Consider the following 15036-nt stretch of genomic DNA (forward strand, 5'->3'; position numbering starts at 1 on the left):
TGTTTTTCACTCGCTGTTGTTGCATGCATTGTGGGCCGATTTAATCGTATTTGTTTTTGCTTTTTTGCGGGCAACCCCTCCTCGGGCCATTTATCTAATCAGGGACAGCACACAAATGCTCAAAGTTCGTTTCTGCCTTTTACTTTCAAGACACTTTATTGATTTTCCTTTTGGGAGCGGTGTAAGTGGTTCGTTTTATTTTCTTTTGGCTTTCAGGTGTGCACTAGAGAAACCCCACACTTTCGCCCCTTTCCACCTGTCTGGGTGTCAAATTCGTATTCATATTCACAATCACGATGTGTGAGTTGAGTTCTGGATTATCCTTCACTTTGATTATTGCATTATCCTGTCTGTCACTGGCTTGTTCAGGGCAAATTAAATTGTCAATTTCGGTAAATGGCGAAAGGAAACGCGATGGGGGAAATAGAGAGCTCTAATGGAAACAGATATCATTAATCAATATGGGGCTTACTTCAATGTTTTAGACATTGATTCTCAGCACTTTAATTGGAACGCCTTTGGAAATGGCTATGTCGCAAGATATTACTCACGCTAGGAGTTAAAAATAGCAGACAAATGTTTCCATGCCCTTAGGCAATTACTAATTATTTTTTTGGGCATTATGTGGGCTTCAAAACAAAATGATTAAGACGTTAGGGTGAAACTTTGTTGATGCGCAATTTTACGGGTTTCTTTTTTCAGTTGTTGTCCATTTAATATTTAATTTAAGCAATACATTCAAGAATAATTTGGTTGGGACTAGAAAAGTTATTTAAAATTTTTTTATTCTTGTGAATATCTGTATTTTAAAATCCAGTTTTAAGTGTTTTCTTTTTTTTAATTTTAATTGCCATTGTTTGTAGGTTACAACAAATTTTTAACGTAATTACTTATGGGTAGATCTGCCGCGCTTAACTAAAAGTCTTCTTTGAAATCGACAGAAAAATAAGACAAGTGGTAAACTTAATAAGAAGTGTTCGCAATGACATAAGTTTTCTTTTGTACGCGAAAAAGCTTTTATAAATGTCTTGCAATTTTTTCTTTTACTGTTCCATTTCATTTTTTATTCCAAGCTTGATTAATATTTCTTGAAGTCTCCTATCTTTCTGCACAGAACAACGCCATAATTTCGTCATTACATGCCACCCAACCATGTTTAATCTACCACCGCAAATTACTGAGACCGAAATAGAATTGCACATTAAAAATGATGATGATGGAGATGATGAGCGGAGTGGGAGTGGCACCTGCTTTCGACGATTCGAGGGTCACTTTTCCGCCCTAGACCAGCACTTTCCACGACCACTTCGGCTTCATTATGGTTGCACTCATTGTTGATTGGGTCAGACAAATTTAAATAAATTTTTAAATAGTTTCGGGGACGTCACAAAGTTCGCAAAGAGTTGACTGCCGCGTGCCATGTAATGGATTAAAATATTTGGGGGAGCACCAAAATTAACGTTGCAAAGTTCCAACAAGTTTTCAAAGTTTTTCACTCTCTGACGCGCCGAAATATGGGACAACTTGGTTGAATATTTAAGCCATGAAAACGCGGCCAACACGGTGCTCGGGTCGTCCGTTAATGAAGGTGCGATTCAAATATCGTTTCGTTTGGGGCTAAAACTATGAAATTCTTCATTCCAGTCGGACTGAGGTGTGTTTTTTGTATATACCCGAACACATTGGTGTATGTTAGTACTACCACCGATTGTGGGTGAGTGGCTTAGAGTGTTTGCGTGTCCATATCGCTTCATGTTTGTGGTCGTATTTGCGGCAGACTCGGTCGGTCGGTCTAGCATGCCCTCTCACTCGCTCCCCTGCCGACTGACTGTCTGTCTGTCCCGCTTGCGACTGTGCGTTTTCCCCTTCTAACTGGATTATAAAAATTGATTTTTAATTTTTATGACAATTTCCAACTGACTCATGGCGAGCGTCGTCGCTCGTTCGCCTGGCATTCGCAAAGAATGTTCCTCGTCAATTCATTCCATTCCTATTTTCTCTTCCTTGGGCAGCCGAACCACCACCATCGGGTCCGATTTGAACTGGCATGGCAGTTTGTTTTTCTTGACAATGGGCTAACAATGTATGGATAATTTACCGTGGGGCCAGCGATAAGGTTGGAATTACTAGCCCAAGAAGGCCAAGGTCATGCCTAGTAGGGTTTGGGTAGGGAGTATTTTCTGAGTAATTGATATTGTAATGCAATTATAATTTACTTTAGTTAAGAGCTAGGGTAATTTTGGTTAATCTTAGATTTAGCAGTATTACTAATTAAATATGTTTAAGTTACTATGTTTGACCTGAAAGACATTGTTTTTATTTTTGTACTATTGGAAAACTACATATTTAGAGGCAAACAAATACGATTAACCAATTTTTATAATTTATATCTTTTTTGCCTTAGCTTAAATAGCCTTTAGGCACCATTACTTATTAGCTGCGCTTAAATTCACATAGCAAGTTAGTTTAAAAAAAAAATGTAAAAGTCTTTTTGGAATTTTTGTTTATTAATAGTACATAAATTTTTATTCAAAAATTATATTTAAAGTCTAGCTTTTGACTGAGTAAATCTAAACTTGAAAATGTCGTAAAAAAATTAGTTTCAAAAAATAATTCCAATTTTTTATTTAACATATATAATGATCTACAATTACTTCCGAAAACGGTTTATTATCGTTGTTGTAGAGCACATTCTCCACCGTGCCATGTCTGCCATTAAAGTTGTGTGTGGTGTGTGCTTGCGGCAAATAGTCGTGATGTTGCCCACTTCGTGACACATTAATCATGACCCGCTCAACGGCTGTTTACCTTAGCTCTGACCAGCACCATCACCCACACCATCCACACCACCCGCACCACAATTTTACCCACTTCCACTCCATTTTCCATTACTCCCAGGACATTCGGTTGTAGGCAAATACTACAGTTTGTTTGTTTGCGGGTTTGCCTTTGATCGCTCCATATGGAAATTGGAAAACTTTTTACGCGCCGGCCTCGCGCGAAGCCAACATGAAATAGAGGAAAAGCGAAATGAAAATGCCAGCGGTTCGGCGCGGTCAGTAGTCCCCATAGTGCGTTGTTGCTGCGTGTCCTTTGATATAAATTTATACCTTACAGTAGAAAGCTTTTAGGTCAAGAATCGTTATGTATATAAGAGCTAATAAACAATTCTTGCTTGGCTATCAAAATTCAGACATTATACGTTAGTCCTCAAGTAATATTTTATTAGTTGTACGTTAATTCTTTATTTTTTTAATGTTTTTGAACATTAGGTAATTCTGAAACTCTTATATCTGAAATCGATTAAAGCAAGGCCAAAAAAAGTTTATTTACGAGCCCATAAAAATACTTTTCCTAGACAGAAAGTAAAAAACTTGAAACTTTATTGTGTTATATTGAAGATTTAATTTATGGAAGTTATACTGTATGCCAATGGAATATATTTTTTGCTGTCTGTTCGGACGGAGTGGCGCCAACAATCGTAATGGATCCCTGGAAAGGCAGTGGGTCGAGTAGGACTGCTGGTCAGCGCCCTCTAAAAGGCAGAAAGTCAACTGCGTCATTGTTGGGGGGAAAAAGCATGCCCCAGCCCAAATTCACCCATTTTCCGAGGGGCGTGAGATAAAGGGCCCCAGGCTTGGCCAGGCCCATTTCCAGTGACCTTGCATCATTAACTTAATTGCTCAAACAGTCGACGGTCCGTCCAATTGCCGGGCTGAATTATTCAGTTGTTCTGCTCGGCCAACTGGCAATTTTGCGTCTTTTCTAATGTCACCACAAGCTCATAGAGGACGGGCTGTCTCTCTCTATTCGCTGCTGCATTGGAAAAGCCACCCGACAGCCCAGTTTTTCCACAGGGGATGGTGAAAATCCCCACGTGCATTCGTTGTGGTCGTTGGCCCGTTCACGTTGTCTCCGCTTTTTCGAGGGGCGTCACGTGTAGAGGGGCTTAGTCCCCTTCCCAATTTAACATTTTTTTAACGAAAACAAAATGCAGAGATACAGAGAGAAAACCAGGCCTAAAACCCTTTTCAGCCGGACTAATTGGATTGAAGAGTTTTCCAGCTGCGCTTTGCTACTGCAGCAGACATTTTCATATTCATATTTTTAAGAATTCGCATAGGGGTTTTTCGGTACAGCTTAAGGTTGAATATAAATACATACCTGCATCGTCTTATCCAATATGAAATGACAACAATTCCACCCAAAATCAAACCACCTAAGGCACACCAAAAAAGGGTCTGAAAAAAAGAAGTTAAATGGATTAATAAATGTACTTTATAATAATGTCCGAAAAAAGGTTAAGAAATTTCAAACTTAAGTTCTATTTATTTTATTGTGGCGTATTTTCAACTGTACTTTTTATCAATGTACAAAAGACCATATTTAATTTATTGTTATATTATAACTTAAGTCCTAAACAAAACTTTGTTTTATCATAAATCAGTGAACTTGGCGACGCACAACTTTTTTTCTGCCCATTTGCATTACTTCCTTATCAATATTTATTTAATTATGACACATGCATAATTAAAAAGACTTAAAAATTCAATGAAAATCTTTATTTTCACCTTTTGAACCCGAAATTAATAAATTATTTTTTATCAGCTGACCTTTTAATAATCGTTACTCATCGTTGGCAAAAAGGTCTTTTCCTACCCCAAAAAATTCTCAACTTGGCTTTTTCTTAAGTAAAGTTCAGTGAACAACTTGACATCTTTGTAAAAGGTTCATAAGATTTTTCCGCCCACGTTTCAATCCTTTCCAGTCGGACAAGGCCACGCCCGCTTGAACTTTGTAATCAAATTGTATATTTCTGCTTTCACGCTTTATAGAAGCAGCATGAGGAGGTTACAAATCATTGGCGAGGATAATTATTTCAATTTTATGGACAGACGGACAAGTCAGAACCATATTCGATGGCGGATCATCAATTTTGCAGCCAGAAATGTCAATTGCAGTTGGCATTTGGGGTCAGAGACGAGGCCAAAGAATGTCAATCCAGACACGAGTCGATAGATATCAGATTGTGTGTGCAGGAATCTGTCGATTCATTGGGGCATGGGGTCACGAATGATTTATTGACCAAGTGTCTGGATAGATCATGAAAGATGCATCACCAGAAGTCGGGGAAATAAGTGAAAAGGATGCTGTGACGAAGGTTTCCTCTTTCTTATTTGGTCAATTAAGAGTTAAACTTTGCCGCTTTTTATGTAGTCAATGGCAAATATTAGGTAAGGAATTCCAATTGAATGATTTAAGATGGATTAAAATTACATCTTTAGCTTTTTCAATTTAACGATTAAGTGTTTTAATTCAGTGACTGCACATATTAATTCATCAATGCCACAAATAATTTGCTCAATTAAATCAATTTCTCTCGATTTCGTCTTTAACCCTTTCAATCGAGTTTGTGTTAGAGTGAAAATTGAAATGAAAGGCGCCTATTCGCCGACAATTTGCCATCTTCCAAACAATTTTCAAGCAATAAAATTCTATTGCCAGGACACACACTTGAAGGCGGCCTTTGTCTCCGGCTTTTTGGGTTCATCCTGCCACCGATGGAACTTCCTGCCAGGCTGGCATCCTGCCAATTCAAAGACAATGCCACATCAGCCTTTCCTCGCTTTCATTCAGCATTTGTGGCCACTTTGCTCTGCCTAACTATTTTTTGGCAACCACTTTGAATTTTTGGCCTGCCATTTTTATGGCTCTATAATTGCAACCGCAAGGAGTTGGCAAGTTATGAAAATTATAATAAAATACTCGAAAGTTCAAGGTCCACTCCAAACTAATACTTACAATCCAGTAGTGCGTTTCAGTTTGTCTGCTTGTATTCAATAGCATCGCACGTTCCTTTCATCTAAGAGCACGTCACAGTTGGTTTGCTGTAATGGAAAACGAAAGATTTGGTTAGTCCAGGACTCGGGAAAACAAAGTATCAACATTGTAAGTTGAGCTGCAGAGCGGAAATATTGTTTGCATACTCGTATCTGAAAGTTTTCTTTCTTGGAGTTTGTTTCAAAAGCACATTTGGTTAGGCAAACTACCAGTATAAGGTATACTGCCATAGAAAATAAGTTAAACTTGTTTAAAAAATTTGGGTAAAACAGTATTCACCTGTTTATTTTTCAGTAACTTAAGCTATTTAGGGTCTTTATTCTTTAAAAAGTAAGTAGAATCTTAATAATCTTAATTCAATGGCTATCAAGATAAAAACAGAGACAAGCTAAAGTCTTTATATGTACTCTTGTATTCACCTCCTTATTGGCAAGCTATCGACCATTTTCCCGAATTCCTACTACTGTAATTACGCATTTATTGATTTGTTTTTGGCCCGAGTATAATTGCCCAAATAGCAAACACTGCCGCCCATTGAGTAAGCTCAGCTGAGTCAACAGCGATGGCGATTAGCCCTGCTCATCGAATTTTAAGAGCACTCTGTCCAGGCTGGAGTGCAGGGGGGAGGGACAATGGGGGGGCGGATGTCCTGGAAAAGTTTCGCCTTGAGATTCGACCGGCGAAGCTCATTGCGTTTGATTTACGAGGACTTGTTCATTGGAGCGCTCTCAATATTTTAGTGGCTGCCGCCTTCGCAATTATCATCATCAACAGTGCCAATATTGGTAGGCAGGAAAAATATCTTCGGATTAAATGCTTTTGCTTACTTCTGGAATTTCCGCAGGACGAGCTGGAGGTGGGAAATGAGAAACTGACGATTTTTCTGCTTTTCTCTCTGAAATTGTCTGCCATGTTCCGCGTCTCAACTTTGAACTTTTCTGGCTAAACAAATGTTAGCCAAAAGTACACTTTTATATTCACATGGCTATTGTTTGACGTTCATTTATGTAGGAAAAATTAAGGCAAACGAAACTTTTATTATAATTTAGTAGATAAACTTTAAATAGAAATATTTATGCCAATGGAAAATGTTTTCGTTCATTATATATTCATTATATACACCGTATGAGTTTAATTTATGCAGAACATAAATTATACCATAAAAGGAACAATCTTTATTTTAGTGACTAATTTATCCCAAATATATATTAGCATATTATAAGAACTAAATAAAAGTAATTCAGTTGATTTGCCAATCAATTCAGTATAAAATATATTCGTAGATAAACAGCTATTTTAATGTTATTCCGTTTGAATTTAATGGATGAAAGAAAAGCAATCAAAATTTTTGCGAAAAACTTTTTAAGTTATCCTGCGCAAAACTAAAAATTATGCAGAAGAAAAAAATTGTACTTTAATAGTATTAATTTAAACATTTAATGGTTAATAAGAAATATATATTGTATTATTACAATATCCAAGAATTTTTTTCCATGTTTTAAGTTTTCCTAATGTATTGGAATGGTTCATATAAAATAAATAAACCCTTTTCCAAACATCTACACATTTATTTAGAAGACTTCTAAGACAAACGAAATGCAAGCTTACGATTCAATATTGAACGAAGACATAGATCCCAACCTCAGGAACACCCCTTCACTCAATATCTGCAACTCCCCTTTTCCATTTGACCTGATTTACCAATTCTCAATATTTCCTGTACAAAAAAATATGCAAATTTTCCCAACTGACTCTTGAAGTGTAATCAATGCTTTTTTTGCCCTTGCAAGGCTCTGGTGGCCAGGAATTTGCAAAGTGGCACTTGCGTGCATTGCATAAATAGATTTTTCACTCTCCAAAAACCGAAAACGGCAAAATTATGCAGAAATAGAAAAAGAAATGTAGTGTAGATGGGGGAAAGTAAAGGGAAGCATTGATTTTGAGTGTAATGCGTACAAATGTTCGGCTGTTGAAATGGCAATTTATGTTCAGAATTGATAAAAGGAAAAACCTTCAGAACTTGAATTGATGTAGGCTTCTGGGTGATAACACTATTTCAGTGAGTGTTATTTATATCTAGACATTTACAAATGTTAACTAATTCAACGAGGATAACAATGTATAATAAAATTATTCGTGTTGCAGTCAATAATTATTTAAGGTTTCAACATAATTTTTTTAATTATTTCAGAATTATACAAAAATGTATTATGTTTGTTTAGTTTTTGTTATAACGACATTTGTGTGTAAACGACACAAATTAGGCTATTAAAATTCCATTTTGAAACATTTTTTTTAAATTTAAGTGTTCAATAAAATCAAATAAGCAATTACATATTCAACAGCTCCAAATCAGATAATCAGAGTTGATGACAAACGATCAAGGACTGCAGGCCAACACTCCCTCTTTATTCCCCAGACTCTGATGTCGTTTTTATGCCACACATGAATGCCGTCAACGTCCCATCAACAAACACATCGTCAAAGACAGTTACGTTCCTCCCACTGAAATTCAAATGTGTTGGCATATGTTATGAAATTAACGAGTTTACTTTGTGCGGGCGGCATTATAAACAGGCAAACAAAAATGGCCTAATAAAATTGTCAATAATGCGACAGCCACACGCGGTGCGGAAATCAAATGAGGGTTAGAAAAGCGGAGACTGCCGAGATAACTGCTGACATCAAGGACATTACTCATACGCAACGTGTGCAAGCTTCGACTGGAAATCAACTGCAGCTGACCAAAAATCAGTGTCACTTTCAGCGGGTTCATTTATCATCGCTTTGCCCTCGCAGCAGACAAGGATTAAGGACCAGAGGATGAGGTCCAAGGTCTTGGGCCAGCTGTCATGTTGAGCCAGTCAACGTGATTTGTCTCGACGTCAGTCAAATCAAGTTTTTCCTAGGAGTCGTGTCTTTTCGGTGGATACATACTCTGGAAAAAACATATTTTTTGCTTACAACTGCTTATTTGCGTAGTTTTCTCCAACAATTTAAATTTTTTAACAAATTAATATTTCTATCTTATTGATCTTCAAAGCAAACTTTATAAAACTTTTGAAAAAATAATTAAACTATTATTAATCAATTGCTTAATTGATAAAGATGTAACATGTTAGTATGTTATTATTTTTAATTGTAAAATTAAACTCTGTAAAAAAGCTTTAATGACATAATTGTTTTTTCGGAACTTAAACATATTTACTTTTCATTTTCTTTAATTCAAAACTTTGCACATGAACATTTTTGTGAAGAAACTTTAGTGTTGTAGGCTGTTTAATTATGAAGACAACAGACTCTTATAATTTTAAACTTTTCATTAACGTTTCATAAACTTTTTGTACAAACTTGCGGTTTTAATTTGTTCTTCATTCATATAACATATATTGTCTTTGCATAACAGCATTTTTTCTCTGTGCATTAAAAACCGCACCCATTTCTCGAAGGGTGGTGTATGCGAAGTGAAAATATGGTGCCAAGTGAAAACTTTCAAGGCCCCACACGCACACAGATTTTTTGTTGTTGCGTGTAAACTCATAATTTGGCGTCGCGGTAAAAGTTTTGCCTAGAATTTCTTGTCGCTCAATTTGATGCGTGCAAATGGGCGGTAAGCGTGGGGCGTGGCACTCCAGGCTATTATGATTATCGCTTGCGAAAACATTAATTAGAAGGTCATTGGCGAACAGTGAGAGCTGTTCGTAAATAATATTAATTAAGCCATTACGTGCTACTTCCTTTTTGTTTGGCTGAGTGTCAATGGAATGGCTTTAGTTAACTTAATTGGAACAAAATTTAGTACGACGCTGGAGATGGGAATATCAGAAGGGGTAATTAAAGTCACTTATTCTAAAAGGTATACATTAGAAAACATGTTTCCGAGTTTAGGAGGCTAATTGCTTTCTTAGCCATTTGTTTTATTTATGTAATTTGCATTCATGACTGTCTCTTTCATTTTTAATTTTTAAATTACACTGCAAAACTCACAAGTCTTATTATCAATGTAGGATCAGTATTTCCTTATTTTTAGTATTTATAACAAAAATATTAATTTAAAATGTAAACTATAATTGAATGTTTTAGTTTTACAATTTTATTTTGATATATAAAGAATTTTATGAGTTTTCAACAAAAAAAAATATTCTGCCAACTAGACAAAAACTATAAAATAAAACAATTTGATAAGTAAAGAGAACTTTTTGTGGCATTTTATTGAACGTTTAAATGCAGTTCAAATGTGGTGCGAACTATTTCCCTTACATTTAGTTCTCTCGCATTAGCCATTTCTTTCGGCTCATCTCTCCATTTTCCCATTTCCGCAGATCAACCAAACGGCAATGGCAATGGTAATGGCCAAGAAAAGCAACCAAATGGCAGAAAGGAAAAACTAGATAATGTGGCAAGCGAATAAACAAATCTGGCTATGGGCCTCTATATTGTTGGTCAGTTCCGCAGAAATCGGCGTAGAAAATGGACGCCGGCTATTCGCCCCGTAAAGTACGTGCAAAATTATCTATACTTCTATTTGTTTATGGGTGTGCGAGTGTATCTGTGTGAGCGGGAGTGTACGTTGGTAAATTAAATTGGGTAAAAATGCAATTAAAGAAAGTGAAATTCGAGCGAATTGCAATGCAATCAAATGCGAATTCAAATCAATAAAATTGATTGCAGGCCAAAGAGCGACAAAAAAAGAGGGTGGAAAATAAATGAAAAAGGAAGGAAAGAGCGGGCGAGAAAAGCTTTTCCCATCGCGCTACGACTTTGACTTGTGTTTGGGCAGATCGACATGACCACCCTCTATAAATGCGTTTTTAATGTTCCAGCGATAATGACAAAGAATCACCATCTGTGAATGCGGGTTCGCCGGACGACATGGCCATGTTCGACCTTTTCCTTTTTCACCTCTCACTCTGCCAAACCGGATGTAATAAAAGCGAACGAAGACGGACTTGCAACGGAAGTGCAGAAAAACCCAACCCAGACTGTCTGCCTCGTAAATTCGGATGGCTACTGTTATTTACGGTCTGTTTGATTGCACAACAATGTGTTTATGTGGAAGGTGACATTTGTAATTGCCAAGGAAGCAAGGAAGTCGACCCCGATGACAGTCCCGCAAAGCCATAATAGTTACTGTGTAGTTGGACTTTGCAGGTGAAGGGACTCAACATAAATCGCGATTGCAATCGAAAGAAGTGTTTCTGGGGACCTGTGAGTGCTAAAGGTCGCCTTGGTTGGTAATGAAAATAAAATTAAAAAATTTAAACAAAACAATTGATTTTCTAATTTTACCCGGTTTATTTGCGTATCCTCAATTTAAATTTTCGGACCAAAGACTAACTATACTTTTAAATTGGTTTTCTATATCGGTTAACCAGACAAAAGATTTTAAACATATAAATTAAATTTTATAAATCGTATGCTGATTTAATACTTTAAAATGCATCAGCTTAAAATGACCGTCGGAGTCAGTAAAGCTTTATTTTTATTGAACTTTACATAATTTAAATCATTTTTTTTTTTTTGTATATATTTTTCCAAATCAAAAAAATGCCAAATGCCACTTAATTGGCACAATCTCTCAAATTTGATAAGAATAATTTACTTCCATTTTTGATTTTATCCCAGTGCAGCTTTAAATAAATATTATTCATATGCGAAAATCGGAAGCCGCAGGCAATGCTCATGGAATCGAGACTGAACAAACAAAAGTGTTGATCGAATTTATTTTTATGAAAACGTTATCCCTGCAGACGCCCTCTCACAATCCCTCCAACCCAAAAAAAAAGGTGGCACTGAATCCTGGCAGTTGCCTGTTGGCTGCCACGTTCTTGTTGACGTTCTGTTTGTTTTTTTCGCCATCTTATTTTTTTGTGCGCCGAGTAAAATTGAATTCAGCAGAAATCTCTTTGAGTCGCTCACACGTTTTTATTATTTTACGGAACCAACAAAAGTCCCTACATACCACCCTTGAAACTTTTTTCTTCCGCCTTCTGTTATTTTCTGTCAAAATTGAAATGTTCCTTGCGGGAGCGCCGCCATAAAAAGCTAGAAATAAGTTCATAGTGCCAAGAAGGATATCAGCGGTGTTGTGGTTCTGTTTGCTTTGCTGTCGCCTCGCATTTGGGAAAATGTTTTTGCATACGAATGTTGTCCAAGGACATCTTTTGCTGCCCTCAAACCCCAAAACTTTTCAGCCCTGACACACATATTCTCGCAAGAAAAACGGATGTGCCACCAAAACGCTGAAACGGTCTCGGTTTCACTGCCTACCGGTAAAGAGATTAATTAACCGATTCCGGCTGCCAGTTGGCACATTTCCTTCTTCTCTCGCAGTTAATTAACGCATAGTGGGCGCACTTTCCTCGGAAAATCATGGCATAAATTGCTGACGTCATTGACATATGCCCTTAGTTCCAGATGGCGAAGGATTCCAACCAACCCACAGACAATGCCTCAATTAATCCCCATAATGGTCGAAAACCGCAGCGACATTCGTCCAACAATGTCAGTGAGAAGATGTTGGCACTTGTCAGTTGTCTTTTGTTTCCGCGGCAATCAGCCGAACAAATTGCTCTGGAAGCCAGCGAAGAATTATAACTGGCTATGAGATAATTGTTAGCTGGCTGCTGACGGATGACTGATGAGATGGGAATGGGCTCAAATCAACGTTACAGCTGACTAACGAAAACAGATTTAATGACTGAGAAAGAATGTCAAGGCTGCATAAATTTAAGAAATAAAAAATATATTTTTATACTATTTAAACCACCAGAGTTTTATTGCCTAATGACTAAAGACATAAAATATGCAAGTGAAACGTTATATTTTCTAATATAAAAGGCTTACGTACTTATATTATACATTTTATTAACCTTAAAATAGCATAGAAAACTATTCAGATGGTCCTACAGTCATAAGACAATTATACAGCGTATGAGACGTAAAGAGTTAAATGTCAGCAGTTAATTACTACTGGCTACAAATGACATGTGATTAAAATCTATTTGTGTATGTATTATGCATTAATTTGTTGGTGGGTTAAGAGCTCAAAGCTCTGTGTGTGTATCACTTCATAATGACAGCACAAGCACTATATCGTCCTGTTTCGCTTTTTATGGTATTTGTCTCTTATTATATTTATCTGTTGGATATATAGAATTCTCTTTTCAATGAAGAGAATATTTTTACTGCATCGTGATTTTAACATTTGCCTGATTAATTGATTTTTCCTTGTTCAAACTACTTAATTTTTTATCCGGGATGGATTTTATTGATTAAATAGTTTATATTTGATTTAAGGAACATCAATGACAAATTATTGTTAAGAAATCTTTTAGTTATTTGTAACACAAAAATTTTAACTAGCATGTGTATCCACCAAATTGATTACCAAATTTGATTTGTTTTTGACTGTGAAAGTGATTTGCGTGTCTAAAACGGTTCCGATTAATAAGGAGTCAAAGTGGACACACATGCACGCAAAATACACGTCTGTGCATAAATGATTGATGATTCGTCCTGGCTGCGTCCTTTCTATTGGCAAACGATGCGCAAAGGACCGTTTACGTTGGACTCACGCAGCGTTTGCATAATTAAATTACCCTCAATTGCCCCACATTTCTCTTACATTTCCCCCATTACTCTTTGTCTAGCTCGATAGCTGTCACTCATTTTGGCCGCTTTGCTTGTCCGCAGGTAATATCCGGTCCTCTGAATTTTTTTTTTTTTGAAAACCACAGCCATTTTCTGTTTTTTAGTCCTTTTTGGCTATCACTTTTGAATAACAGCAACCGAGTGAGTTTTGAGATTTCGCAATGAGTCGATGAAGACAAGTTGATTATTATCAAGGTGAGTCTGAGAAGTTTAGTCAACTGTGAGAAGTCCTTTGGGAGTGAAGCATTGGCTTTCGATATACTTTCTATTTATCAACTATATAAACTTCTCATTCACAATCGATTAAACAGTTGAGTTGATGCATACAAAATGTATCGTAAATGTCAAGTGGGGATCATCTTGAAGGCTCAATTAAGGCATAGAAGGTACTGGCTCTGAGAAAATATACTAGAAAATATTTTAATCGTTTAGGCGAACTAGGACCACCTGCTAATCCAGTGCAGTTCATGGCTAATTCCGGTCCTCTCTTACTCGGCTAACTTGAGGATTATGCAAATGGGTATCCTTCCTCGTTGACTTGAGTTCTCCCCAAGCTGTGTCCCAGTTTCCATTATCTCTGTTGGATAAGTAATTATGCTAGAAATTACAATAAACTTGCATTCGCACACAAAATCATTTGCATATCCCCACTGGGCGGGTCTTTTGGTCATAACATGCGACCACAATTTGACATTTTCTTATTGAGACAGCTACCCCATAACACTGAGATAAAGTGCGAATTTAATGTTTTCAAATGTTAACATAACAATATGGACCTTAAATATAAAGTTGTGATTAACTATAATTGTTCTACTTTAAACAGAACGGAAATGTAAACACAATTAAACTTCTATAACTCGATTTTCTGGCTTTTATTTAGCATTATTTTTCCCTGTGTACTTGGGTGTGACCTGAATGGGAAGAACTAGTACATGTGCATGCTAAACTGCGGTTTTTGGTCCATATGCTATCGTACCTGAGGATACGGAACACATGTGGAATGCCTCTTAGGCATTCACTTTGTGTGAGTTCTTCTGTCTTCTTTGTCTAACTCTTTCCCCGTTTCTTTATGATCCCATTGAGGAGTGGATTGAATCCCTTCCGAAAGAATGATACATCCTTTGAGAACTGGCCTCGAACTGTTGACCGATTTAATTATGATTGCCGGCCTGCGAATCCCAGTTAAGCCGAAAACAAATGACAAACGTTGGTTGACCGAAGGAGGCCAAGAAAACGGGGCAAGCAGTGGACGCAACGAAAAGAATAGCCAAAAAAGGAAACCGCAACAGCCATTTGAGTCCATTAGCTGTTAAGCCAATGACAGGACAACATGGCCAGGAACAACAAAAGCAGCAATAACTGCGACAGGAACAGCAACCGCACATCGTAATAATGTCGTCAAAGTGCGGCGCACCTGCTAAACTCAGCCATTCCCACAACCGCTACACTAAGGGATAAAATTGGTCTTGAAAATAAGAAATTTTTATGCAGATACTGATTAACTGTTTAAATTTCAAGAAGCGTACATATTAAGTGCTCTTT

General features: G+C 36.9%; 1 protein-coding gene across 14 annotated transcripts in view; it reads right to left on the reverse strand.

Moving 5' to 3' along the window:
- The window catches only part of LOC108138176 (slowpoke-binding protein), a 38542-nt gene that overhangs the window by 18340 nt on the left and 5166 nt on the right, over positions 1 to 15036 (reverse strand). For 5 of the 14 annotated variants that reach the window (XM_017260278.2, XM_017260279.2, XM_017260276.2 and 2 more), the window contains 2 exons: positions 5803 to 5888; positions 4165 to 4241 (listed from right to left, as the gene is read on the reverse strand). In XM_017260278.2, the coding sequence (XP_017115767.1) occupies positions 4165 to 4241; positions 5803 to 5847 (122 nt within the window). In that variant the 5' untranslated portion in view covers positions 5848 to 5888. Of the gene's footprint in view, positions 1 to 4164; positions 4242 to 5802; positions 5889 to 15036 lie in introns of those variants that run through there. The other 9 variants (XM_017260273.2, XM_017260272.2, XM_017260270.2 and 6 more) reach the window with 3 other exon arrangements.

Source organism: Drosophila elegans, unplaced genomic scaffold, assembly GCF_018152505.1.
Source record: "Drosophila elegans isolate 14027-0461.03 unplaced genomic scaffold, ASM1815250v1 contig_814, whole genome shotgun sequence".
Classification (NCBI taxonomy): domain Eukaryota; kingdom Metazoa; phylum Arthropoda; class Insecta; order Diptera; family Drosophilidae; genus Drosophila; species Drosophila elegans.